Below are 25863 nucleotides of genomic sequence, written 5' to 3'. Positions count from 1 at the left end.
AGCCCGGCGGGGCCCGGCCCTTTCCGGCAGCGCGGAGCCGGGCGGGATGGCGGCACCGGGGGGCGCGGCGGGGCCCGCGGTTGAAGCGGAGTCGGCGGCGGCGGGGGGGGGCCGGCAGCGCGCCCTGGGCGCCTACTCCCCCGTGGACTACATGAGCATCACCAGCTTCCCTCGCCTGCCCGAGGAGGAGGCGGGCGGAGCGGCCGAGGGCGGCCTCCGAGCCCGGAAGGAGGAGGACGCGTTCCTGGGCGAGCAGGACACGGGTGAGGGGCGGCGGCCCGGCCCCGCATGCTCCCGGCCCCCGCGGCGCCCCCCAACCCCGCGCCGTGCCAGGGCCGCCAGGTCAACCCGGCACCCACCCACCTCCCCCCCCGCCCGCTCCCTCGCGGCCTCCCCGGGCTCGCTGCCGTCTCCCCCCGCGTTCCCCTCCGAGCTGCGGGCGGCACGGCCGAGCCACGGCGACCCCAGGGCCCTGGGGGCTGCCGCACGTTGCCGCCTCGCTGCCCGGGCAGAGCGGATCGGCGTGGGGGATGCCATCAAACCACGGCTCCGTCTCATTCATTTCACAGCTCGCATCCACATTTCAGCCTTTCCCACTGCAAACAGCTGGTGTTGCTCGTCCTGTCTGCCTCGGCCATGTGCTCCAGGGGGGCTGAGTGGTACCTTCCTGGCCTTGGTGCTGTACACAGCACGCAGGAGCTTGCTGGGCTCCCACCTCCTTATTTTTCCCAGTCCTTGCAGAGCCCCTCATTGCTCTTGCTGGGCCATGCCTGGAGTAGCAGGCACTGGGACTGCCCTGGAAGTTGGTGTTAGCAGCAGATACAAGGACTTGGGCAAAGAGCTAGCACTCCTTCCTGCCAGATGCATGATTTTAATAAAGCCAGGTGTACCTTTCATCCTTGAGAAAACATTTTTGCCTGTTTTTATTTTATTGCTTTCTTGTAAATAGTCCAGAGTATTTTTTTTTCTGCTCCATGTCATGTTTCCACAAGCAACATAGGCCTTCGCTGCCTAAGATTCCCCGGTAACTCTACCACAAGCCCTGAGCTCTTCCCTGTGTAGCACCACTGACTGCAGTTCACTGCCCCTGGTTTCGTTAGTCCCAGGGCCTGCTCCTGCTCTGACCCATTTGCTGAGGGAGCAGGATTTGGGGTCTGAGGAGTGACAATAATTGGTCACAAATTGCTCCGCAGCCAAGTGCATGCAGCTCCTGGACTGCTCGATAACCTGCAGGTGGATGTCAGCGCCACTCGTACCGTGTCCTAGGCCTCATCTCACTGTGTCCAAGTGGTTTTCATTGTCCTCATCCCATTCCTCCCAGTACTCCCCTGTGACTGGACCCTGCAAGGTGAAGTTGCCGTGGGCAGTATGGCAGGAGTAGCACGAGATCTCTTGTTTTGTGTGTGGGGCACAAGCAGAGGTTTTTGTGGTTTGGGCTCTGCAGGGGTCCTGCCAGGTGCAAGTCTCCACTCCGAGCACTTGGTGTCCCCAGGTGCCACCTGGAAGAACTGCATTTCCTGTGCTGCCACGTGGAGCCTCGCACTCATCTGACATCGTGTGTGTGTTGCAAAAGCCATCCATGCTTCTTCATGCCACATCATCTGCCAAACCCATAGGGGAGGTAATCCAGACCTTTGGTTTCTGCCACACAGATGGTCTCACTAACAGGGGTGTACACTGTTGTGCTGTTGGTGATGGGGAGAACCACCCCAAAGGACTGCAGAGTGCCACGTTGCAGCGCCCACTGGGGCATGCAAACAGCTCTGGCTTCTGCTGGCCCCACCGCAGCATGTCCTGAGCCAAGGTGGTCCTGTGTCCCCACAGCGCCGGTTCCCACAAGAAAACAGGCCTCCTCCACAGCTCCTGTGGAAGCCAAGTAGGGTTTGGTGGCTTCTCTTGCAAGGAAGAAGGGGGAACACTGGGTGCTGGGACAGGCACCTGCACATTAACTGCACAGGATGCTTCTTGCCCTCTGTGCTCCAGACCAGCCCCTTCCTGCCAAATCATGGCCACGCTGTCCACGTGTGTGGTGGTTTTACCTTGCTAGGCAGCTGAGCTCCACCACAACCATTCTCTCACCCCCTCAGAAGAGGAGGGGAAGAAGAAAAGGAAAGAAACAAACAACTCACGGTCTGAAATAAGGATAATTTTATTAAATGAAAAATAATTATTAAGGGAAAAATATTATTAATGAAACAATTTAACTAAAGGTAAAAGGGAAAGGGAAAAAAACAAACAAACAAAAAAAAACACGAGCAAAGGCTGTGTGGAAGTGCAGAGGAAAGAAATTCCTCTCTGCTTCCCACCAATGAGCGATGCTTGACCACGTCCTTGCATCAGGGCCTCAATGCATGTAGCCGGTGTTTGGGGTACTTTGCCCTCAGCTGGGTCCCTCTGCCCACACACTGCAGCTCCACGTGCTCAGACCAGAGGTGACAATTCTGTGGCCTTCCCAGCTCTGCTCCTGGGTCCCTGTGGTATGAAGGGGATTAATCTCACTCCAAGGGGATTCTCTGGCTGTGGGGTCGCAGCGCTACTGAAATTAGAGCTGCCACCCCCCTGCCTGGTCCCAGGGACCTGCCTGGGGCTGAGCATGGCCCTGTGGTACTGTCACAGGACAGGGTGGCAGCCCCCAGGGAGGTGCTTCTGACAGAGGAGGCAGAGGTGCAACGGGGCTGTGGGGCTTTCTGCTTGCTTGTCACCACATCCAGAAATGTCCCCAGAACAGAACGGCCCCAGGACAGGCACACAACCCTGCCACCACCATCACCACCCCTTGGATGTCTGCTGAGCGAGTGACGAGCTGGGCTGTAGGGACCCCTCAGCCTTCATCTCCCCAGCCAAAGTTCCAGGTTTGTGCCCCAAACTCCTGCTGGGCCCCAGCAGCTCACGGTCCCCCAGTCCAGGCCAGCCCCGCTGCAGACTGGTGGGGAGCAGTCCTGAGCACCTCGCCCTTGCTGCTGAGTGCTCCTCTTCCTGCCCTGCTTGTTTTTGGGGAGCCCCAGGACCTCCTGGCTGCCCTGAGCCGATCGGGGCCGGGTGGTGACCATCAGGGACAGCCCACTCGGTGCTGTCTGGGTATGCTCAGCAGGCCTCCTCCCTACCTCAAAGGCAGCAGCTGATCTGGGCAGAGTCAAGGTATGTTTTGGATCTTTTTGGTCACCCTGAGACTTGCTTTCTGCCTGGCCAAACTCTCTCCCATTGCATTCACCACCTGGGCATTCAGCACGCAGCTGGATCTCGTAGGGGATCTCGTCAGCCAGAGGAAGGAATTCAAGCAAAGCCTGTCCTGCAGCCAGGCCTGGAGGACCCGCTGAGGTCCAATTTGCAGGTTTGCTCTTCTCTGCCCCCACTTCGTCATGCTTCAGTGGATGTTTCCTGTGCCTGGGCCTCTATTTTGCTCAGATGCTCAAGCATAGCTCCAAATAAGGCTGCTACTCTTTCAAATCTGAATTTCCTCTTCTTCAGTCTTGATGCATTTCTGAGACCTGTTTGCAAGTCAGCCATCCAAATGGGTCCGTCCCTGGAAGCTTGTTAACAGACTAAAATGGAGAAAAATTCCATCTTTTTTTTTTTTTTCCCCTCTTAATCTCCATGGAAGTCATCTTGGAATAGGTAGAGCTAAAGGAAGGAAACAATAAAAGAGCCCAGAGCAGCATCTGAGCCAGAAAGTCTATTGAGAGCTGGTATCAATAGGGAAGGTAATAGCCTTGCTGGACACAGCTCCATGTAATGTTAGTGCTGGGTAAACACTGCAACAGGAGCCCTGTGTTGCTCAATACCTAACCCTTGTTTTCTCCCTGCTGCTCACAAAGACCCAGACTCCTTCCTGAAGTCTGCACGTCTCCAGCGCCTGCCCTCGTCCTCCTCGGAAATGGGCAGCCAGGACGTGTCCCCTCTGCGGGAGACCAGCAAGGACCCGTTCTCCGGAGACTGCAGCTGCCGGCAGGACGGGCTGACTGTCATCATCACTGCCTGCCTCACCTTCGCCACAGGGGTCACGGTGGCCTTGATCATGCAGATCTATTTCGGGGACCCTCAGGTAAGATGAAACTGGCTTTAGAGCATGCTGCGGGCTTTGGCTCTGAAAACAGAAGAGGTTCCCTCATCTGCCTCCTTGCCAGTGGTTTAGCCCTGGTAGGTGTCAGTGAGACCCTGGGTGCTGAGTCCCTCTCTCAGCAATTGTCCTAAATTCATAGAATAATAGAATATCCCGAGTTGTCTGAAAGCTTTATTGCGTTGCTTTTTTAGGAGCTGGGGGCAATTGGTGGTGTCAGACTGAGGTCTGAGCTCCTGCACCGTGCTGGGGCAGCTGTGCCCAGCAGGTCTGGGGATGATGTGGGGGCATCAGGCAGCCCCACTGGTGTCTCTCCAGCCATAGTCAGAGCCAGCTGTGAATGCTTTTCAAGAGCTGCTCTTGGAACAGCAGGAGGTAATGTCTGTGCATCTCCACTTGCAGAGTTTTAGGGATCCGTATGTCAGGGCCCATCTCTGGAAGGATCTGTGCAGGGGAATTGCTGAAATCAGAGCTGACCCCTCTGCAAAACCCTCCCATGGAGCAGTGCTCCTCTGCAGAGCAAAGGCAGCGTGGTTGTAGGGTCATGCCACCCTCAGGAAAAATACACTGCAGAACATTTTCAGCTGTAGCCTGAGGGGCATACAACCATCACGGTCATCTTCTCCACCTCGTGCCCAGCAGGGCAGACCTGGCTGCAAATCCAGAATGGGAGCTTTGTGCATTTTTTTGATTATTTGCTTTCTTACCGGAATTCAAAACGTGGCTGTTGGGAGCGGAGCAGCTTGGCCCTGCGGCTACCAGGCCGAAGCGGGCTGAGAGCCTGGTACAACCATCTCCTCTCCGGCAGATCTTCCAGCACGGTGCCGTGGTGACGGACGCTGCCCACTGCACAGCCCTGGGCATCAAGGTGCTCAACAAGCAGGGCTCCTCGGTGGATGCAGCCATCGCCTCAGCCCTCTGCGCAGGAATTGTGAACCCCCACGTGTCGGGCATCGGCGGGTAGGTGGTGACCCCCTGCCCTCTGCGGGTGGGCTCAAGCGTGTTGGTTCCTGTCCTGCCAAGCTACAGCATGCAGGACCACAGGGACATTGACCTTCCCACAGGCTACAGCTACTGAAAGGGCCCGACGTGGCAGCAAGGGACAGAGCCCCCTGTGAGGGAAATTCTGTGCCTGTGGTAGCAGCTGCCAGCACAGTCCCAGCCGCAGGCTTGAGAGAGTTGAAAAGTGACTGTGGGTGACTGAGCCCCAGTGCGGGGTGCCAGCAGCTCACAGCACCCAGGGTCAATCCCAGCACCTGCAGAGATCGAGCACTTCCCTCTGTAAGATCTGCTTCTCGTTAGCAGGAGCCCAAGGCCCGATTCCAGCCGGCCCCGACTCCCCTCCTGCTCCCGGTACATCCCTGGGCTGGCGCCTGCGTGGGCCCAGTGCACTTGGCTTCACAGGAGATCCTGGGAGCATTGCATAAAACCACCTGATAGCTCCTCCAAGCTGGGCAGGAGGTTGCTCCGTTGTAAGCAAAGCACCTGCTTTGTTGCAAAACAGCTAGTATTAGAAAGAAAATCCCACACTGGCCTAGCCCAGCAGTGGAACAGAGCCAGTGGCTCTCTGGGCAGGCTGTCAGGGGCTGACCCGGCCTTGCTGCAGGCTCAGTCAACTCAAACCCACGCTTTGTGCTGGCATTATGGCAGTGGCTGTGTCTGGGACAGACGGTGCCATGCCATGACCCCACTTTTGCCACAGGGGTGGGGTGATGCTGGTCCACGACATCCGGAAGAACCGGAGCCAGGTGATCGACTTCCGTGAGGTGGCTCCCCTGGGCATCCCGCTGGAAGGGGACCTGCAGAAGGACACCAAGGTGAGGAGCCCTCCCTCGGGGCCAGAGCTGGCCGGTGTCCCCAGCTGTCCTCTCCCAGCAGCTCCTGGGCCCAGTGGAAGATGCCCAGGGAAGTGGCTGGAGACCTCTTCCACCATGGGACGTCTATGCCCTGCAGACATGGGGAGCCTGTGGGAAACACTCCTTCAGCATCCCTGGAATGCCTGGAGTGTGCAGGGCGTGGGGAGCAAGGAGGTCCGCTGGGGTGAGGGCAGGGAATAAGGCATCTCCCTCCAGCAGGGGGTAGCTGGGAGAACAGAAGTTCCGGGAGGGAGCAAGGTCCTGTGTCATTCTGCTGGGTTATTTCTCCTGACCAAATTGGGCTGACACTGGTATTGAAGTTTCCTCTTTCCTTCCAAGGACTTATTCCCTAATTTAGTGTCTTGCTACAGACCCCTTCTTGTCTCCTAAAAACGATGCAAACACCTTCCTTATAAGCATGAATTGCAGCTCCTTGACTTGCAGCCGGGGACCATGTCCTCACAGGAAGGAGACTCTACTCTTCTTTTTCATCCTTCCTTTTTCTACAGCCAGGTCTGCTGGTGGGGGTGCCAGGCATGATACAAGGCATGCACCAGGCGCACCAGTTGCATGGGAGGTAAGTTCTTTGCCCTGCACAGGCTGTGCCCCACGGTCCCCGGGGAGCTGGGAGTATGCAGCCCCTCACCATCAGACTGTGCTCTCAGCCACTAGTCAAAAACATTAGTAAGCGGGTAGTTGTGGGCTTGTGTTGAAAAGTACCTTTATCTTTTGGTGCTTTATTTAACAGAAGAAATAAATCAGCTTGGTCAGATTTTCTGCAAAGTGAAATTCTGGCAAATGTTTTCTAACAGGACAGACAGTTAATGTTATCTTAGAAATATGTGCAGAATATTTTCACGCATTTTCACACATTTTTTAGCTCTCTCTTTAGCTAGACACTGAGAAATGTGGTTGTCCTTGTTGCCCTACTGGGACAGCAAAAGGGAGAGTCTGAATAACTGCTCGGGAATGTGAGGTTTTGCTCCAAAGATGCCCATTTCCCCATCTTTGCATTGTCATTTCCTCTGGGGCACAACACAGATCACTGTGATGATCCTGCTGAAAAGAAATGACAAAGCTCAGTGCTCATTTTGGCCACAACTGGCCCTGCAGCCTGGTGTGCCGAGAGCCCCCAGGTGCAGAGGCCAGCCCCTGCCCGCTCCCCTGGCTGTGCCACGCACCTCCAAGGCACGCGGCTCCTCCTCTGCTCTCCTTTGGCAGGCTCTCCTGGTCAAAGCTGCTGGGCCTCGTGGCTGCTGTTGCTCAGGACGGGTTTAATGTCACACATGACTTGGGTGAGCACATGCTGGGGAGTCAAGGTGGCTGCTCCGTGCACAGGAATCCACCACAAGGGTACCAGGCTGTAGGCAGGGCTTGAGAGGGAGTGGGGGGTTGTACATGGGGTATCAGAACGCTTTGGAATTGGGAATGGGTGGTGGTGGGAGGTGAGCGAGTCAAAGCAGGGGTCTACAAGAGGGGAGCATGGTGACAGCTAACCTGGAGCCCTTCCCCCGGGCTGGCGGGGAGGTGGTGGGGTTTCTTTGGGTTTCCTTCCTAGCTGCAGTGGGGATGCAATCTACCCACCTGCGGTCTGGCTCGCTGGTTTGGAAAGGGCAAGAGGCAGCAGCAAGTCCCCAGGTCCCCTGCATGTCCACGCATCCTGGGGTTTCTGGATGTCCTTCCCCTGCCCCTCCCCTTCTCACCCACAGCCAAAGCTCTGACTGAACTGAAGGACCTGAACTACTCTGACAAATTCCGGGAGATCTTCCTGCCAGACGGCCAGCCTCTGCTGCCTGGCATGTTTGTGAGGCGCCTGGACCTCGCAGCCGTCTTGGAGCTGGTGGGAGCAGAAGGGCCATCAGCCTTCTACAGCAGCAACTTGACCCAGGAGATCATCTCTGAGGTGAGACACATCTGTCCTTGTCTCTGCCCAAGGCCACGGCACAGTACAGCCTGGGAGGGGAATGCCACCTGTCACATCACCTCGTTAAGTTGGGACAACACCTGGAGATAAGCTCCTCACTCCTTATTGGAGAGGTGCACTACTGGTGAGAAGAAAATTGTCGTCGTTAATGGGACTGTGTGAGTTACAGGCTCTGTGAGGATGATTTGAAAACAAAACTGTGAGCTTTGTGGGTGGATGATCAGACAGTCTTGGTTCCACTTAGGTTTGCCCAAGTTTAATTCCTGTTGCTGGAGGTGCTCTAGAAAAGAAGGCAAAAACAAGGAATTATTCCAGTAAAAAAACAAACAAAAAACAAAAACTACTGTGGCCAGAGTGGGAGAGGTGATGAATCTTTATGAGCACACTAAGACAATTTTTATGTAAGTTATACTGGAAATCTACTTTATACCTGTGTAGCTGCAGTCAGGGTGGTTAGTGGGACCATTTTCCCCTGCCGTCATGGTTCAGGTGATGCTCCTTCAACACGTCACCAGGAATCTGGGCTGGGCTTATTCAGCTCCAGCCTTAGACATGTGAGCTCTGTGTTAGGAAACCTTCTCCTATGGTTCACGTGGACCACAGCGGAGGTGGAGAACAATGAACAGAAGTCCCAAGCTTGTGGTGCATCTCCACAGCCTAACCCTGCTTTATCACTCCTTCCCCCTGATCTGAGGGCTGTTACAGGGAAACACAGGCTCTCCATGGAGGAGCAAGGCCCAGGGTTGCAACACAAAGGACCTCATCAGGCTCTGGATCAAGTGTGCTAGTCCAACTTCAGTTGCAGAGCAAATTGCTGGCTTCCCACATCAGCTTCACAATGTTTATTGTTTCAGCAAAGGAAGGGGTGGTAAAACTCCAAAACACCCTACCCTTTGTTTCTATCATGAGCTGGGAAGGCACTGGTGCAGAAAAGTGTTATCCAGGGAATTTGAGACGGTGTCTGCAGTATGTGGCTGAATGGGTTTTCTGTATTTTCTGCGCCCTCTGACTCCACCTGCCCCATGTCCTGCAGCTTCGCCCCAGCTCTCCTTTGGCCGAGCTCCAGGAGCTTCTGGCACAGGCTGATCTCAGCCACTGAGAACAACATGGCTGGCTCTATAGGATCACCTTAGGGAGGGAACAGGCACTCCACAGAGGAGCTACAATTTCTTTTGCAGTTTTGGGGTGGTTTGACATGCTAACCCCTCTAGATACACACTACGTTAGCTTTCCTGCTTCGGTGACTCCACCACTTCTGCTGGAGTTTTCCTGCCAAGTTAGGTGTTCTGGATAGAAATCCAGAGGTCACACCCTAGCAGAACCTCTTAACCAGCCTGCATGGCTTCTCCTGGGAGAAAGACAAGAGGTGGCCCACGAGCACAGTACCACCTGTGTACTGACTGTGGTACTTGTCTCAGGGGATTTTAAGGCCAGCAGAGACCTTAAAATGGTCTATTTCCATCATGATGGTCCATGATGGTCTATTTCCATCATGATTCAGCCATAGAGGACCTGCAGTGGAGGGAATTACCCACCTTTACTGCATACATGAGAATTACTAAACCCAGTATGTTCTACCTCTGGGAAAGTATTACAGAAAGACCAAGGGTACATCAACATTTCTATCACCTGAAATAATTAAAAATAGGGCGGGAATTGAGGCCTAAAGGTTTCTTATGATAGGCATCTGCTGCACCCAGGGTCCTTCCTGGAAGCAGTCAAATGCTTCATAACCATTAACATATGCATCTTTGCCACCAGGGGGGCGAAGGGGGAGGGAAGAAGGCTGCAAGGCAATGCAAGTCCCCATCCTCATGTGTTGGCAGAACTTCCAGCACAGCTAGAGTGAGCTCAGTGGGTGAGCTTTTGAAGGTGAGCTGCAGAGCTTCCAGAGGTAGTGAGTGGTGAGCCAGGCCACCAAGGCCATGAAAACACAGATTATTCGAGGGATTCTGAAAAAACTGGTGCCTGGATTGCACTGGAAGTGGTCAGAAATCTCACAGGTATTTAACAACATGGTGATTGCTCACCCAGGCCAGCATGAGGAATGCAGAAAGCCTTGACCCAGCTTTTTCAGCATGCGCTGCCTTGTTCTCCCACTCAGGTGCACAACTATGGAGGAGTCCTGGTGGAGGAAGACTTCAGCAATTACAGCATCATAGTGGAGGATCCTGTCCACACGGTATATCGAGGTAAATGCTGCTGCCTGACCCACTGCCACACAACTGCAGTTAAAAGTTTGCTTCATCTGGCAGGAGGTGACAGTGTCTGTAACAGCATCTGCAGAAAAGCCCTCCTGAGAGATTCCTTCTGTTGCCTACTGAGCCTGATGCATCAGAGGAGGTTCAGGAGGTTTCTAGAACTTTCAAATGGGCCTGTTTTTTTCCTTGGCAGTGACCCATTGCGTTTTGATAGAATTTTACTATATAAAGATGCAACATGGTCCCACATTGATGCAATATCTAGATGTAGCTGGACCACACACTACTGCCTACATCTGAAGATGACTCCCAAAGTTGATCTGCAAAGGAGAAAAGCTCATTTTATGCAAAAAGTTTTTAAAATATCATATTCTTATAGAAATCCCTGTATTCACTCTCCTTACAGCTATAACATTACAAACCCATTTCATCTCCATTCAGCCATACTGAAGTCCAGAAACCACACAGCCAACCAACAAGAACTGAATTTCAGATGTAAAGAAACATCCCTCTCTGGACTTCCTTTATGCATCTTAAAGAAACAAAAGACACAGCAGGAATATTTTAGGAAACACTTTTCAATTATCTCCTCAAATCTGGAAAGGCTTCCCTGTCCTCAAGGACAGGGAAAGAATTATCTTTCTCTGAATTATCTTTATCTATAATTCTTATGGGAAAGAATTATCACTGAACAGTATCTAAAAATGGAACTTAATTTCTCTCTTCTTCCCTTCACAGGTCATCTTGTTTTGACTCCCCCACCTCCACATGCAGGTCCTGCACTGATCACAGCACTGAACATCCTTGAGGGCTTTAACATCTCAAGTCAAGCATCCAGGGGGAATATCTTGCACTGGATGGCAGAGGTAAGAGGAGATTCAACATTTGTCTGAATTTGTTAGGCTGCTGGAGAATAATTCATTTATTCCTTGATTGTACAAAAGTGTTTGTAGGTAATTCCCAGAGGAGAATGAGCAAATAGACTGCTAAAGTGTAAATCTGAGCTGTGCTGCTGCCTCAGGTAGTTGCAGATCCTGGAGCCTGCTGCTCCCTCATACACAAAATATCGCCTGATACACTCAGCTCCCTCAGCATACAGTTTGCCATAAAAATCTGATGCCCCTTGATCCCCATACCCATGTTTCACTGAAGTGGACATTTGAGTTCATAGGGTTTAGCCAACATGCTGGAAGAGCAGGTACCTCCTCTTTGGGGTATCAAAGATGGTGTTTCCAGGTCCATCTAAATGATGCTATATGTCTGTCTGTCTTTCTTTCTTTCTTTCTTTCTTTGTGTGTTCAACTTAGACCTTAAAAGTAGCCCTGAGTCAAGCTAGCAACTTGGGAGACCCATCCGATGATGTGTCTGTCACTCATGCTGCAGAAAGCATGTTGAGGTAGGTCTGAGGCTGATGGGCACAGTGGTAGTTGCAAGATGTCTGATCTGGATATCATTTGGGAATTTGCTCTTTTTAGTGCACAGGGAGACCTGAGGTTTTTCTGCCTCTGTTTTACTGAGGAAAGGTCAGTCTTTGAGTGTCCAGCCTAGCGATCACTTTCCCACAAGGATCACAGCTGGTACCACAGGTCTCTGGAGATGAATCATCAAATGTCCTTGCACAGAGGTTTCCTGGAGCCAGTTTGATCTTGAGGGTTCCTCCCACTTTCTGAACCTTCTAACTATTCCTTCTCAGGAGGTCAGACAAACTCTCTCTGCAGTACATCCAATGATGCAGGAGAGGCCAGCCTCAGGACTTCAGCCCAGCCTGCTACCTCAGAGCCAGGTTTAGCCATGGTTGGTGGCCAGTGCTGGATCTGTCTCACCCTCCTCTGCCCTCAGAGGACCAGCACTCAGCCAGTGGTGACACCTCATGACTGTCAGTGGGTGAGTTCGTGCCCACAGATAGAGCCTGGGAGGTTCATGGTGTTCCCTTGTTTTGTGGGCTGAGCCTATTCATTCCCTTCCATCAGATGAACCAGAGGAGCTCCCTGTCCTTAGGACCAGCCTCCTCAGAGAAGCACAGCCCTTAGCTATGTAGATGTGCTCCCACCAAGAGATGTCAAGCATTCTAAGCTCATTGCCTTCTTATCCCTTTCACCCCCTCATTGCTGAAGCAAATCAGAAGCTAACTCCTTGCGCCAGCTGATTAACGACTCCCAGTCCTTCTCGTCTGATTTCCGCTTGCCGCACTTCTCTGTGGAGAGCGGACCTGCTGCCAGCCAGGTTCTTGTCATGGGGCCTGACGACTTCATTGTTGTGGCTGTAAGGTAAAGGAGTTGCTTCTCTCCGCAATATGCTCAGAGGGTGGGAGCGGCGAGAATAATGCAGGTTCAGCAGGACAGGATAAAGCCATATTTGAAGCTCTGTCACAGGGGGCAGCAGGCTTCCCCCCCAAAACAAACCTAGCCTAGAGCTGCTGCTTCAAGCCTACTGGGTCAGCCCATGGTCTGCCCCTCAGAGAGCCTCAAAAGGTAAAGTTTAGTGAGAAAGGTTGTACTTTTCTAGACAAGATTTGTGCTCACAGAATAAATTTTGAATTGATCCTTAAAGTAAAAACAGCATTCCCAAGCTCCCCAGCCCTCATGGGGCTGCTCTGTCCCAGTTAGTCCTGCAACAAGAAGAATGGGGAAGATGGGATGGAGATATGTGGGCTGTGAAGGCTTTGAGGTACTGCTCTGCCCTGTGCAACCCTACTAACTGCCCACAGCCCTTGTGTTCCTGGTTTGGCCGGAGTCTGCTCCCTAGAGAGGTGATGAATTCAGCAGCATGGAGACAGACTCATCATCTAGAGGAGAATCCTTCAGTACAATGAGGGTCTGGCACACCATTACCCATGTGGTCACTGTGCCTGCTCCCAAATACATGGAGACTCCTGCTGTGCACATCTTACCGGCTGTAAAAAAACATAGAATATTCTCTGTCAAACCAAGATGGTAGAAAAAAATGGAGGACTGAAGGCCTCAAGGTGTACAATAAATCACCGAGAGGAATATTATGAGATTTCTTCTTGTTTCTTTTCAGTTCTTTGAATCGTCCCTTTGGTAGTGGAATAATAACACCTTCTGGAATCCTTCTGAACAGCCAGATGTTGGACTTCTCCTGGCAAAACAAAACAATGAACCACTCCATTCCCAGGCCGGTAATGAACAATGTGACAATTTTTTTGAGTTGTGTCTGCACAACTTTTTTTTTCTTTTTTCTTTTCTCCACAATGGTGAGGCTGTTTGTTGCCTTATTAATAACTTAGTAGCTTTCTATAGACAGTTCTTTGTATCTTTTTATTATACAAGCCACTGAAACAGAGTAAGCAGAAGGCTTTTTGTGTACCAGTTATCACTATAATGCAATGTTATCAAATAGCATAGTGCAGCTGCATGTCTCAGGCACCTATTTTTGTGCCTGAAGACTGGAGGATAGCCAATGTTGCTCCGGTCTCCAAAAAGGGCAAGAAGGAGGATCTGGGAAACTACAGGCCAGTCAGTCTCACCTCTGTCCCTGGAAAGGGAACAGCTTGTTCTGGAGGCCATCTTCAAGCATTGGGTCTGTTCAGCCTTGAGAAGAGAAGACTGAGGGGGGATCTTATTGATGTTTATAAATACCCGAAGTGTGGGAGACAGAGGGATATGGCCAACCTCTTTTCAGTGGTCTGTGGGGACAGGACAAGGGGCAATGGCCACAGAATGGATCACAGGAAGTTCTGCACCAACATGTGAAAGAACTTCTTCACGGTGAGGGTGACGGAGCGCTGGGACAGGCTGCCCAGGGAGGTTGTGGAGTCTCCTTCTCTGGGGATATTCAAGACCTGTCTGGACGCCTACCTGGGCAGCCTGCTCCAGGGAACCTGCTTTAGCAGGAGGGTTGGACCTGATGATCTCCCGAGGTCCCTTCCAACCCCTACAATTCTTTGATTCTGTGATTTTTCCTGAAGCCCAAATGCACTTTAGAGCAACTGTCCTTTGGGAACTTGAATTAAGAATTCTTTTCATGAATTACTACTCTGAAGGTTTAACAGTAATAGAAGAAGAAAAATCATAATTTCTTGGAAACATAAAATTACAGATCAGTACTGGTATCTTCCTTGTTGATTCTTCTTGCCATGTATCGCAAAACTGTCCCACTTTGCTGAATGGATACTTTAGGAGTAGGTGAATGGCTCTGTGTTTCCTCTGTAAAACTTCCATGAAAGCCATGGCAAGAAATGGGCTGGATCCTGTTAACATCAGAGAACATTGTCATAGTAGCAACAATGGCAGCCTTATCAAACTACAGAGGTGTAATTGCCGGCTCAGGCAGAAAGAGTAAGAAGTTAACTTGCACAACTTGAACACCAGCAAAGCCTTTGTCCGCTTGCTGAAATTTTTTTGGTGTGTCTCTTCCTCATTTGCAGCAAAACCTCATTCAGCCTCGGAAACGGCCCTTGTCTTTCTTGTTGCCCACCATCGTGAGACCATCTGAGGGGATGTGCGGGACATACCTGTGTCTGGGAGCTAACAATGGGGACAAAGCCTTGAGCGGCATCGTTCAGGTCAGTGCTGTGTCAGAGTGCACACTCCCTCAAGCAGCTGCTGGGCTCAACGCCAAGGGAGGGTCTCCTCCTGCAGTGCACATTTTCTATCCTAATGTCCTAGTCTGTGTAGCTCTGGTAGCTCTTTACCCTATGGAAAGCTCTTTTTAGTGCACTTTAGACTAAATTCCTCCCTGCTCAGCACTCACTACGATTTGTGGATCTCCTTGTAATTTATTATTTGTAATTGGGTGAAGTACTTGCCAGTAGCATGACTGTATGCACAACTGGATTATTAAAAGGAAGGTTGGCTCCCATTTTCCTTACCCTCGAAAAGCATAATTCAGGGCAAAATTAAAGCCAACCATTGTTTCCTATTGTTTTGTGAGGAGAAGTAACATACTGATCTTCTGGCTTGTAACAAACACAGTTTTAGAGATTATGTCAAGTTCCAGATTTATAACTCTTCCAATTTAGCAGTAACTCTGTGACAAAATGCCCATGCAATCCTTAAGAGCTACCATGTTTCTATCAATGATACATGGGATGCATTTCAAGGTTCTCTTTGTGTGTTTGAAAATCTGCATTAGTTCATGCAGTTTGGCAAGCAGTTCAAATTCTTCTTTGCCTGCTGCAACTGCAGATGTTGGAGCCAACTATTACGGAGATGCTCGGGAAGTTCACTTCTACTCTCATTACTTTTTTACTATTGAGGATCTTTCATTCTCTCGCAGGTTTTGGTAAATGTTTTAGCACTTAACAAGAATCTGAGTGAAAGTTTGTCACTTGGTCGACTTCACCCACAGCTTCAGTCCAACACCTTGCAGGTTGACAGTGAGTATGGATGCTGGGTGTGGTACAGTCCAGAGGTCTGGCATGTTCAGGAGAGTAGCACCATTTCCATAGCACACTGCTGTGGAAGTGCAATAGCCCAGTGTACAGCTCCCCATGTTGTAGGATCCCTGTTGGGTGCAGCAGGTTTGGGGTCAGACAAAAGTAGTAATCTAGCTTCATCAAAATTTGGAGCCCTTGCTGAGCCATGCTGTTGTCTTGGGAACAGTCCCTGGCCCTTCCATCACTACCTCTTCCAACTCTTTTGGATGCTTCTCACCAACCCTCCCTCTGTCCCAACCCACCTCCGAGCAGCAGCCTTGTCCTTTCCTGAAAACCTTTTGTGTGATCTGATATTACGTCACTGCATGTATCCAGATAAACAAGATTGTAAACACACCTTCACCCAGACAGGTTATGAAAGCTAGCAGATCTTCACACACTTTATTACTACTGCCATAAATGCTTTCCTGTCACTTTCCAGTTTGTCTCTCTAACTCCGGGAGCTGCAGAGAAGACAAGGCTTAGGACAAGGCTTTTAGGCTGATGGTACTGGAAATTCAGCATCAATGCTGACACGCTGGAGACTGTACTGCCAGCTCTTGTCCTTGTTATTGCAAGTCTTGGTCTATTTGGTGTTTTTCATAAAGCCCCATATTTTAGCAAAGAGAGCCATAAATGATATTTTGTTCTTATTTCACACAAAATAGCCAAATTTTCTAGGCCTTCCCATTTCAGAGGAAAATCTAACAATGCCTGTCAGGTGTGACCCACAGGCTTGAAAACTAGAATGTAATTAAAACAAATCCAAAACTTCAAAAGGCCCTAATTTGTAGTTTTGGACATTTGGAATCAACAAGGTATATGTATGGGCTTCTTGTGTGCCTGCTGGATTTCTCCAGCTGCATCCCCTGTTTTGTATCCTCAGGCACTTCTATTCATATGAAAATTACAAAACACCAAATAAAAAAAATAAAAGCAGAAGAGTGAACAGCCTAAATTAGGCTGGAAGATTAGGAATTACATAAAGGGGAGGTTGGAAAGCTTATCACGTTCTAATTTACATTTGGCAACTTGGTTTACTGTCATTTGTTTTGAGTTGCTTTGTATCTTACTTTGATTAATGCCATTAGTATTATTTCGAATTGAGCTCTTCAGAGCAGGGACTGCCCTTAGTTCTGTAAACAGAATAATTAGGATCACAGAAACATAGAACGGTTTGTTGGGTTGGAAGGGACCTTAAAGACCATCCAGTTCCAACTCCCCTGCCATGGGCAGGGACATCTCCCTCTAGATCAGGTTGCTCAGGGCCTTGTCCAACCTGGTCTTGAACACCTCCAAGGATGGGACATCCACAACTTCCCTGATCTATCTGTGCCAACAACATATTTTTCCCCTTTTCTAAAGAGGAGGGTCTTCCATGTGTTTGACTGATCTTCAGGATCTTCTCATTTCCTCCCCTACACAGAACACTGTCCAACTCTTTGCTGCTGAGAGCATGCTCAGGGCGGTGAATGCTGGTCCTCTTCGGCCACTCAGGTCTATCTGGCACACCTGAAAACACCACAGGCAGTTTTGTAGACACTGGAGATCCCAACAGGATTAAGACAGAGCTTTGTATCAAAGGCAACAGTGGCTTCAGTTACAAACCCCTCTTTTAAAATCCCTACAGGTGAACTTCCTGAAGAAGATATTGAATGTCTTGTAGCCAGGGGCCATGAAGTGGATAAAGTCAAGGTGATCTCCCTAGTTCATGGGGCCAGGAGAACCAACAGCTTCATCATTGGCCTGAAGGATCCCAGGAGCGTGGATGCTGCTGGAGCCACAATATTATAGCACCTCCCAAACAACATACTCACTGAACAAGGCTTTAGGGAGATCAACCCAAGTGATGTGCATGTTCTGAAATGGCTGCCTCCTTCTCTCCAGAGTGAGACCACTGCATTCACACACATGTATCTACACTGCTGAGTAAACTTTCTGTATTCCCTACCCAGGATGACACAGGGGGGTTAGTGGTGCCAACATACATCTCTGTTTTTTTTCTTTAAAAAAAAATATTTGAAATGTAAGCAGCCCAGTCATTGTTATAGGAATGAAGGGAGGACACTTTTCTTTTGGCAGCATCTTATCATTAATTTCAGTCTTTTCAAAAGCCCAATTCTAATCAACATCTTAATTTTAATGAGCAGGAACATTAGCAAAGAAAACAATGACAGGAAAAAACAGCTGCTGATAATACTGTAAACTTTATCTCTGTTTCTTTCCCAAGTTCATTCTCTGCCTGTTGTGTAAGTCAATAATTAATGCAGCCTAATGTAGTATTTGTAGGTGCCTGTATCTGGAATATCAGGGAATCCTTTAATGTTCTGTATGGGCCAGCTGACTTTTACCAGCATGCAGCCTCCTGTGTTAGTTCCTTTTCTCACATCACTGCATACCTTGATTTTTTTGAGTAAATATTTTGAATCAAGTAGCTGTGCATACTCACTGGAAGACCAATTTTGAACCAGTCTGCCTCTTTATTAGCATAGACCAGCAATTCACTGCTTTTGTTCCCAGAACAGCTGCCCCACCACACGTTTTGTAACCAGAACAATGGTTTTCAACTTTTTACAACTTATGGACCCCCCAGTAGTTTTCTTACATTAGTCCAGCCTCCTCCGTAGTGAATTTACGCTTAGTGGCAATGGACTTAATTTGCTTAGATACTCTCTGGAGATATCTTTGAAATACTACACATACATAAAAAAATGCACAGACCATGGACTGAAAACCACATGGAAACAGATTAGGTGGATTCAGAGCTTTCCTTACACTGCCTTATCTCAGTCTGCTTTGAAAGCCTCAGTTGTATAATCCCTACAGAGAGGCCTGGGATTTTCTGCCTGCTAAATTCAGGCCTGTACTTCAGTTCAGGTGGCTATTAGAAAAGCTGAAGAGAATGAGAGAAACGGTACAATACAAAGCAAAAACCACTGAGATATTTTTCTGTCCACAGCACGAAATACAGCATATACGAATACTTCTGCATTTCTTGACTTTAAAAAATGAAAAAAGCACCACATCTGTTCACTGCACCATTTCATTCAATCTGTGCTTGTACACTTCCTCCTATTTTATTTTATTTTATTTTATTTTATTTTATTTTATTTTATTTTATTTTATTTTATTTTATTTTATTTTATTTTATTTTATTTTATTTTATTTTATTTTATTTGTTGTTTGTTTTTACTAGAAAGTTAGATAGAGCCACCTGGCATTGAAAAATCTGGAATTCGATCATTTTCTGAAGTCTAAATTGTGATGATTTCCTTCATGGTGCAAACATGTCTATGGCCATAGTACTTATTACATAAGTATGTCTGTTTGTTGTTGCCTTGGTCTGTCATTTGATGCACGTTAGCCCAACTGTCTTTCTGAGGGAGCCTCTCAGACACTAATTTGTTTGAAATGCGCCTCCCTCACACAAGCTGCCATTTAGCACAGGGCATGCATGGGTTGCTTGGAGGTGGTCAGGAAGCTACCATAGATAATTGGACTAATCGTTCCTGACACCAACCAGCTGAGCATCTCAAAGCACCTTACGCTAATTCTTGCAGGTTGTGCTGAGGAGGGAGAGAGATGTTTTTAAGCTCCACTGAAAGGCAGCCACCCATGAGGCAGCTACTTGGCAGATGGGAACATCTACAGTATTTTCTGTTAGTGGCCTCAGCCAAGAGACGGGGCAATTACGGTGTTATCTTTGAGAAGTTATACACTGTGTCACCAAACTGCCCATATGGCAAGAACAGGCTTTCCTCACGAGAGGGACCTCGAATCTGTTTATTTGTTTTTCTGTCATAGGCGATAGAACTCGTCACTGCCCAAAGTTGGAGCATTCACAAACCATGACATGTCTTGCAACAGACCTCCTTGGGTTTAGCAGGAAGGGGAGGATGCATTTTTGTGTGTTGAATCATACTGGTGGAAATTTGGGACTTTCTGGTAGAGGACAGCAATGATGTGTCCCTCAGACATGGAGGTTTACTGGGCACAACTGCAAAATAAATAGTCAGGTAACTGCTGCTACAGTACTTTGCATGAAATATTACAGAACACTTTGAAAGATAACATTCCTATTTATCCATTCAATTATTTTCCCTAATTCCCTTTTGATGCTGCAAACTGTATACATTTGTAAGATAAAGACTCTGGTCTTGACTCAAAAGGGCACTTGAAATCCTCAAGGTACAATTTCAGAGCAATTAATTGCAAAAAAAGATAAAATTTAGAATAATTGGAAGATGGGTCTTAGTCCCCTAAGTAATGGCTAAGAGAAATAAAGATATTTTAAATTATTTCCCATTTTCTCTGTTTAAAATGGCATCAGTGTAGCACAGATGTATTCAGTACTGAAACCTTTCATCAGGTAATTGGCCCAGCATCTCTGGTGCTTTGACTCAATCTGTTGTGAGGAGATCTGATCAAATTAATTTGTGGCACCTCGAAGTTCCTGACACTTCATTTTGTACGGGTAAGACAGACATTGTAAAATAAAGGGCCATATCTGGAGATGTGGGTGTGCAGCATCTGCATTGATTTCAACCCAACTATTGCAGATATCTAACAACTCTGAAGCAGAATTTGTCCTGAAATTTGTACAGCAAAGTGTCTGAGGAGCTCAGAACACAAAATACAGGATGGCTGAGAAAAACAATAAATAAAATAAAATATTTAAAAAAATAACAAAATAAAACTAAAAAAAAATAAACAGATGCCTTTGTCAAATGTAACTATTATGGTCTCGAAAGCAATCTACTTGTTTCGGTTCACATTCATGTTGCTTCCCATCGATATATGCAGTTTTTTACATTGGGATAAGCTGATAACAGGATCTGGCACTAAGTGTTGTCAGAGGGTGTCCAGCTGAGGTGGTGGGTTTCTTCTCATGAACATTCATCTCTTTCATGATCGACAAAACTGTATCTATCATGCTCTAAAGATGCTGCAGATTTTGAAGTTTGAGGACAAATCAGGTGGAGTGGGAATTGCTCCTGCAGCACACAGGTGTTTTCTTAACAGCCTGGGAAAGATCTTTCCTGCTTCTGTGATGGACTTCTGCATGCTGGTCAGCGAAAGGAGAGCTCTAGCAGGCAGAGAGAGCTTCCAGAGGTAAGGTACCCCATGGAAAAAAAACAGGCTGGAGCAGAGGGCAGAAGGCATTACACAGCTGTAGCTCTCAAGCACCAAACTGCTCTGCCCACGAAGGGCCCTCCAGTGGCCAGAACATTTTCAGATGCAGATTGTCTTCTGGAACTGAGCCTGTCATAAAGTCCTGTGTGACCACAACTACTTGACAGTCATGGCTCTTCCTGCTGGCTACAGGCTGTCTGTCCACCACGACTGTCCCCCAGCACCTCCACGAAGGCAGGGGGATGCTAACACCAGGGCATCCCCAGCCTAGCCCTCGGGTTTGCAGTCAGCTGCCCACCTCTCTCGTTCTCACCATGCTCACTCGCAGATTAACAAAATCCTAGATAGCTATGGAAAGCAGCATGTTATGAAGTACTAAATGGATGTGGAAGATGGCAAGCTGCTAGTGAAGGAAGGGCTCTTTTTTTTTTTTTTTTTTGCAGCTCCATGTGTGATAGACACAGGAAGGTTATCTGAATGGAGCCCCTCAGCCCAGAGCAGAAAGTTAAAGCACTTGAATGGCTGGAGCAGATCTCAGTGTGCTTCCAGAAAACACTGTACTTTCAGAAAACTCAATTGTTGAAAAATAATGCCCTATTTGTTATTGTTTGTTATGGTTTATGGCATGTGCTCTGTGCTAATGAGGATAATGTATACAAAAACAAGCACACAGAAAAAGGTCAACTTTGCATTAAGATTGTAACTAGGACAAACACAGCAGGATTTGGAGGAAAACAGGGATTTTTTAGAATTGCATTATGATCTGTGCGCTAGATGGGGAAGTGCATTAGCTTTTATGGGAAGATCAGACCGGTGAGAAGAGGAGGTTAAATACATCCAGGTAAAAAAAGTGTGTCCTTGCATAGAGGAAAGTATAAAGAAAAATGTGGAAGAAAGGTAATTCTCAGATACCGAAGAAGTCTTCTTTTAGCTTCCTGTTTCCAACTCTAAAGACATGAACAGAGTAAAACAAAGCCCAGGAAACATCTACTGTAATGTGGAAGGCTCATGGCAGAGAAACTCCCTGACAGAAAATCAAACAAGCCCTATGTTCCTTGTTGCTGACCCATGGCTGATGCCCCATCTCATCTTCTGGTATTTCTGAGGGAATTTCTCAGCAGCTGGGGAAGGGTTGCTCACCAGACCTTGACTCACAAGGTTTTGGACTGGGAAGTGAGCTCTGGGACAAGGTGCATGCACCCCAGCTGTCACACACTGGTCCCAATATCAAGGTAGCACTGCACCTGTAACCAAAAATGCCAGCACAGTTGCAAGCCTGGACTACGGGCCTGTGTTCATTGCCACCTCACCTAGCCCCACTCTTCATGACTTTGTCCCCCCACGCTTCTTCTCAGACCTTTGTGGTGCCTCCTGTTAGGGAAGAGAGGCAGGAGGAGAGGCAGGGCCCCGTGTCCCAGAAACAGAAGACATACATGAGGAAGGACAAACAGAAAAATCCTTTAGCAAAGAATTACTAAATGTTTGTCCCTCAGCAGGCAGTGTTTGAACCACAAATGCTAAGTGAACAATCTACTTAAAGTTCTCCATACACCAAAAATATTTGATACAAACATAAGCCACATATTAACATCTTTTTTTTAATGTAATGGATTTACATGTCAATTTAAAAAATTGGATTTTTTTCTTGTGTTGTCAGCTTGAGTGGCAAATGAGATTTGAAGTTACTGCATTTAAAAGGTTTTGCAAAAAATGTTTTCCTCTTCCCATGTCATTTATACTGGGTACTGGGCAGTAATCTGCATACAGCCAGCGTCAGGAGGGTTTGCGAGGGCTGGCTCCAGCTGGATCCAGGCAGCTCCATGGGCCTGTGCACCCCTCTTGAAGACAGAACTTACTCAAGTTGCTAATCATACACATTTTATTCTTAATTTCCATGAAGGACTTTTGATCATTTTACTAGCTTTAAATAGTAAGAGCCATGTGCTTCCTTTGTTTATCACAAGCAGATAATCATTTTTCTGATTAAAGCAGTGACTGTCAGGAAGAAAATCAGACATTTCTACAATGGCACTGCTTCTTTATGAGACTTTAGTTTCCCAGTGTTAATAAAGGTTTGCCAGATCCGATGCACATTCCTGGATGGGATCTGTGCCCTGCAAGCTGCTACATGCTAGATCCCTGCTGTATACCCCCGGTGTGCTAATGCGTGATTTTAGGCAGTAAGCACCATCATTTTAGGAAGAGCTTCTTTACCGAAAGGGTTGTGAGGCACTGGAACGGGCTGCCCAGGGAGGTGGTGGAGTCACCATCCCTGGAAGTCTTCAAAAGCCATTTAGATGTAGAGCTTAGGGATATGGTTTAGTGGGGACTGTTAGCGTTAAGTCAGAGGTTGGACTCGATGATCTTGAGGTCTCTTCCAACCTAGAAATTCTGTGATTCTGTGATCTGCATTAAAAATATTGTATCCTAGTAATCTCCTATAAAGTTCTTACACTTTTATTTATTTATTTATTTATTTATTTTTAAGCTTCATGCAGGAAATCCCTTCTATTATTTTATTTTCCCAAACGGGACTCTAAGCCCACAGGGCTGCCCCAGGCGAAGGGTCTCTCACCGGGCTGCCGGTGCAGACAGAATCCCGCTTGGGCTCCCCCCGTTCCCCGCCCGCCGCCCCCTGCTGCAGGACGCGGCCCTTGAGGACAGCACCGGGACCGCGGCGGGGACCGGGACCGGGGGGGTTCCGTGAGGAGCGGCCCCGATCGCGCTGTGGCGGCGCCGGGGCCGCGCTCGGACGCCTGCGCGCGGTGCGGGCGGTCACGTGGCGGCGGCGGGAGGCGGAGCGGCGGCGGCGGCGGCCTGCGGAGGGTGTCCGGGCGCCCCGAGGGCCGACCGCCACCTCCCGCCCCCGCCGGCACGGGGCGCGGGCCCCGCGCGCCCCCCCCCCCGCTCGCCTCACGGCGGCCCCCGCCCCTCCCGCGCTCGGCGGAGCGAGGCACGGAGGCGGCGGCGGTGGCACCGGCGCCAGGTGAGGGCGGGGCGGGCCCGCGGCGGGGCCTCTCCGCGGCCCCCCGGCGGAGCGGAGCGGGGAGGGGAGAGGGCGCGGGGAGCGTGACAGGGCCGGCGGGGCGGAAGCGGCCGCGCCGCGGTGTCAGCGCCCGCGGGGCCCGGTGCAGGCCGCGGAGGGCCCGGGGCCGGGCCGCTCCCCCCCCCCCCTCCCCGCCCGCCTCACTCGGGCCCCGGGAGGCCGGAGCGTGTCAGCGGGGCCGCGGCCTGGGCCCCGCCTGTGGTGGGGGAGCCCCGGGCCGCTCGGGAGCTGCCCCGCGCCGGGAGGAGGCTCCGGGGCCCTGCGGCGGGCCCGTGCCTGAACCCGAGCCCGGCCGGGGCCCTGGAGCCGCTCTCCCGGCTGAGGCCGGTGCTGGGTTTGGTTTCCCTGCCGCCCGGCCCGCACCGGAGGTGTCAGCGGAGCTGCGCTGCCGGGGCCGGGAGCCCCAGCTTTTGTTTGGAGTTCCCCGTAACTCTTCCAGGCGGTAGCAGAAAGGCTTCTCGGCTTATTCCTGTAGTTTTCTGCATTTCCATAAATTTAATCATTGTGGATTTAAACATCTTAGAAAACTCGGGGTTCTGATTCCTTCTAATTTCTATTTTTATTTTTTTTTGGGGGTGGGAAAGGGGGAAACAGGAAGCAGCAGGCTTTGCTGTTGCTCTCCTTGGCTTGGTTTTGAAAGCTGACGGCAAGCTGTAGCTTTCTGAGCTTTGTTGCTAAGACTTCCTAACCCCGACCTTCCAGACCTCGTGCGTGTCATTACCTTAACCAAATCGTGAGTAAGCTGTGGAAAGCTAACAGAAAACTGTAATAAAATCTTTCTCAATTGAATGTTATTGTAGGAAAGGTAGTGTTTCCTGTCGGTGTTGATAGTTAGTGTTCTTTATAGTCTGTCTGTTTCTCTACATATATACAGCTAAAGCATCTTTCAGTATTTCACGTATGAGAAAGCAACCACAAAAAACAAATTTGGTGTTCTCAAAAAAGAGTCACCACGTGAGGTAACCGCAACTTTTGGATGTATTGGCTCTTTTCTGGTCACAGCAAGTATTCCCAGCTTCTGTGGGCGTCTTGTGGAGCGAGAAATGAGCACCTCAAGATAGGTGTCTGTAACGTCTGGGTCTGCAAACCTCTGGACAAAACATACTGCATGCAGTGAGGCACCAAGGTGCTTGCTAGGAATTCATATGCTTTTCAAATACCTGTATTCACTGAGCCACATGGCTTCTTTTTCAAGTTAACCGGCTTTACCAGGAATTGTTTCACAGTTGTACTGGATCCTGACTCTCCTGTTAGAAGTCATAAATCAAAAGGGGAGGGAGGGCTGCACACAGACCTGATTTTTTATTGAGAAATGACATTTTTCAGTATTTTATAAGTACAGAAAAAAGTACAGAAGGGTATTCCATTAGACTTCACATTTTGGTTGGAAAAATTCCCAGGCAGCGCTTTGCAGCCATTCTCTGTAGAAAGGCTGTTCAGCTATAGAACTTGCAGGGAGGAGTTGTAAAAAGCAGGCTTCCAAGCGATGCAGTAATTTTATGCTATTCTACTAAAAAATAGCTGCTCTCTTAAAAAAAAAAAAAAAAAAGGGGGGGGGGGAAGGGGGAAGGAAAGAAAGAAAACGTGAAGGGAAACCTGAGAAATCCAGATCCCCACCTGCATTTGTAAACTAAGTGTTTTCATTTTTTAGATGCTTAAAATATTAGAACTTGAAAAGTATTGGGGTATAGAGTTATGTTCTGATGAACAATTGTAACATCTCTCAGTTCTTAGGTATGATGCTGTCAAAGATTGCATGCATCTGTAGTAGATATTAAATATTTTAAATTTATACAGTAAACCTGTTTAACAGTTTAGTTACATTTTTACTTTCTAATACTGTATTGCTTGTTCTTGGTTGGAAGCTGGAGTTGCAGTTGAGTTACATAGATATACTAAATGTAAAAGATTTGCTACTGAAGATATCAGCGGGTTAAAGGAGCTGTCACAGTTCAGTTGCATTTGGAACAGTGAAATTTTATAGGTCATTAGCGTCCGCCTGAAGGACAGAAGGTGTGATGTTGATACCTGTTTCAAAATCATGTTGTCTCTATTGAGAAATACAACTGCCGTGTGTGCAGAGAACACTGGTGCGTGGAGCACCTGCCAGTGTGTAGCACGTGCAGTGCCCGCTGTATGAACAGCAGCACTTACACCTGGCAGTGTGTCAACCTGAGGCAGGGGAGATGCATCATCAAATTCCAGGTGAGAGATGTTCCAGCTGTTTGGCAGATGACCGAGGGTTTTTTCTTCATGTTTGTTTATTGAG

The 25863-nt window shown here is 49.0% G+C and overlaps 2 protein-coding genes across 7 annotated transcripts in view; both read left to right on the top strand.

Moving 5' to 3' along the window:
- Positions 1-19685, top strand: GGT7 (gamma-glutamyltransferase 7). 3 transcript variants are annotated; one of them, XM_027473195.3, is made up of 15 exons: positions 1-263; positions 3816-4042; positions 4866-5017; positions 5760-5874; positions 6423-6490; positions 7135-7208; positions 7623-7816; positions 9942-10029; positions 10777-10904; positions 11346-11434; positions 12153-12305; positions 13060-13177; positions 14426-14563; positions 15277-15376; positions 17046-19685. In XM_027473195.3, the coding sequence occupies exons 1-15, from the start codon at positions 47-49 to the stop codon at positions 17207-17209; spliced, it is 2025 nt and encodes a 674-aa protein (XP_027328996.2). In that variant the 5' UTR covers positions 1-46; the 3' UTR covers positions 17210-19685. The 3 variants fall into 3 exon arrangements, with proteins under 3 accessions (XP_027328996.2, XP_021126982.3, XP_021126980.2); XM_021271307.4 differs by lacking the exon at positions 1-263 and adding an exon at positions 3231-3331 and having other exon boundaries at positions 17046-17354; XM_021271305.4 differs by lacking the exon at positions 1-263 and adding an exon at positions 3564-3701 and having other exon boundaries at positions 17046-17354.
- Positions 19686-23329: 3644 nt separating this feature from the next.
- NCOA6 (nuclear receptor coactivator 6) overlaps positions 23330-25863 on the top strand; it is a 44138-nt gene continuing 41604 nt past the window's right edge. For all 4 annotated transcript variants that reach the window (XM_027472723.3, XM_027472722.3, XM_027472725.3 and 1 more), the window contains exon 1: positions 23330-23534. The gene's annotated coding sequence lies outside the window, so the exon portion shown is untranslated. The remainder of the gene's footprint in view (positions 23535-25863) is intronic.

This window comes from Anas platyrhynchos, chromosome 21 (assembly GCF_047663525.1).
Source record: "Anas platyrhynchos isolate ZD024472 breed Pekin duck chromosome 21, IASCAAS_PekinDuck_T2T, whole genome shotgun sequence".
NCBI classification, from domain to species: Eukaryota; Metazoa; Chordata; class Aves; order Anseriformes; family Anatidae; genus Anas; species Anas platyrhynchos.
The sequence above is the reverse complement of the archived record's forward strand: the minus strand, read 5'-3'. Positions and strand labels throughout refer to the sequence as shown.

Excerpts from the sequence above, each read along its gene's own strand:
- GGT7 (XM_027473195.3), top strand. The coding sequence starts at position 47 with ATGGCGGCACCGGGGGGCGCGGCGGGGCCCGCGGTTGAAGCGGAGTCG. Across the intron at positions 6,491-7,134 it reads GCGCACCAGTTGCATGGGAG|GCTCTCCTGGTCAAAGCTGC; the intron begins GTAAGTTCTTTG and ends CTCCTTTGGCAG. Across the intron at positions 13,178-14,425 it reads ACCACTCCATTCCCAGGCCG|CAAAACCTCATTCAGCCTCG; the intron begins GTAATGAACAAT and ends CCTCATTTGCAG.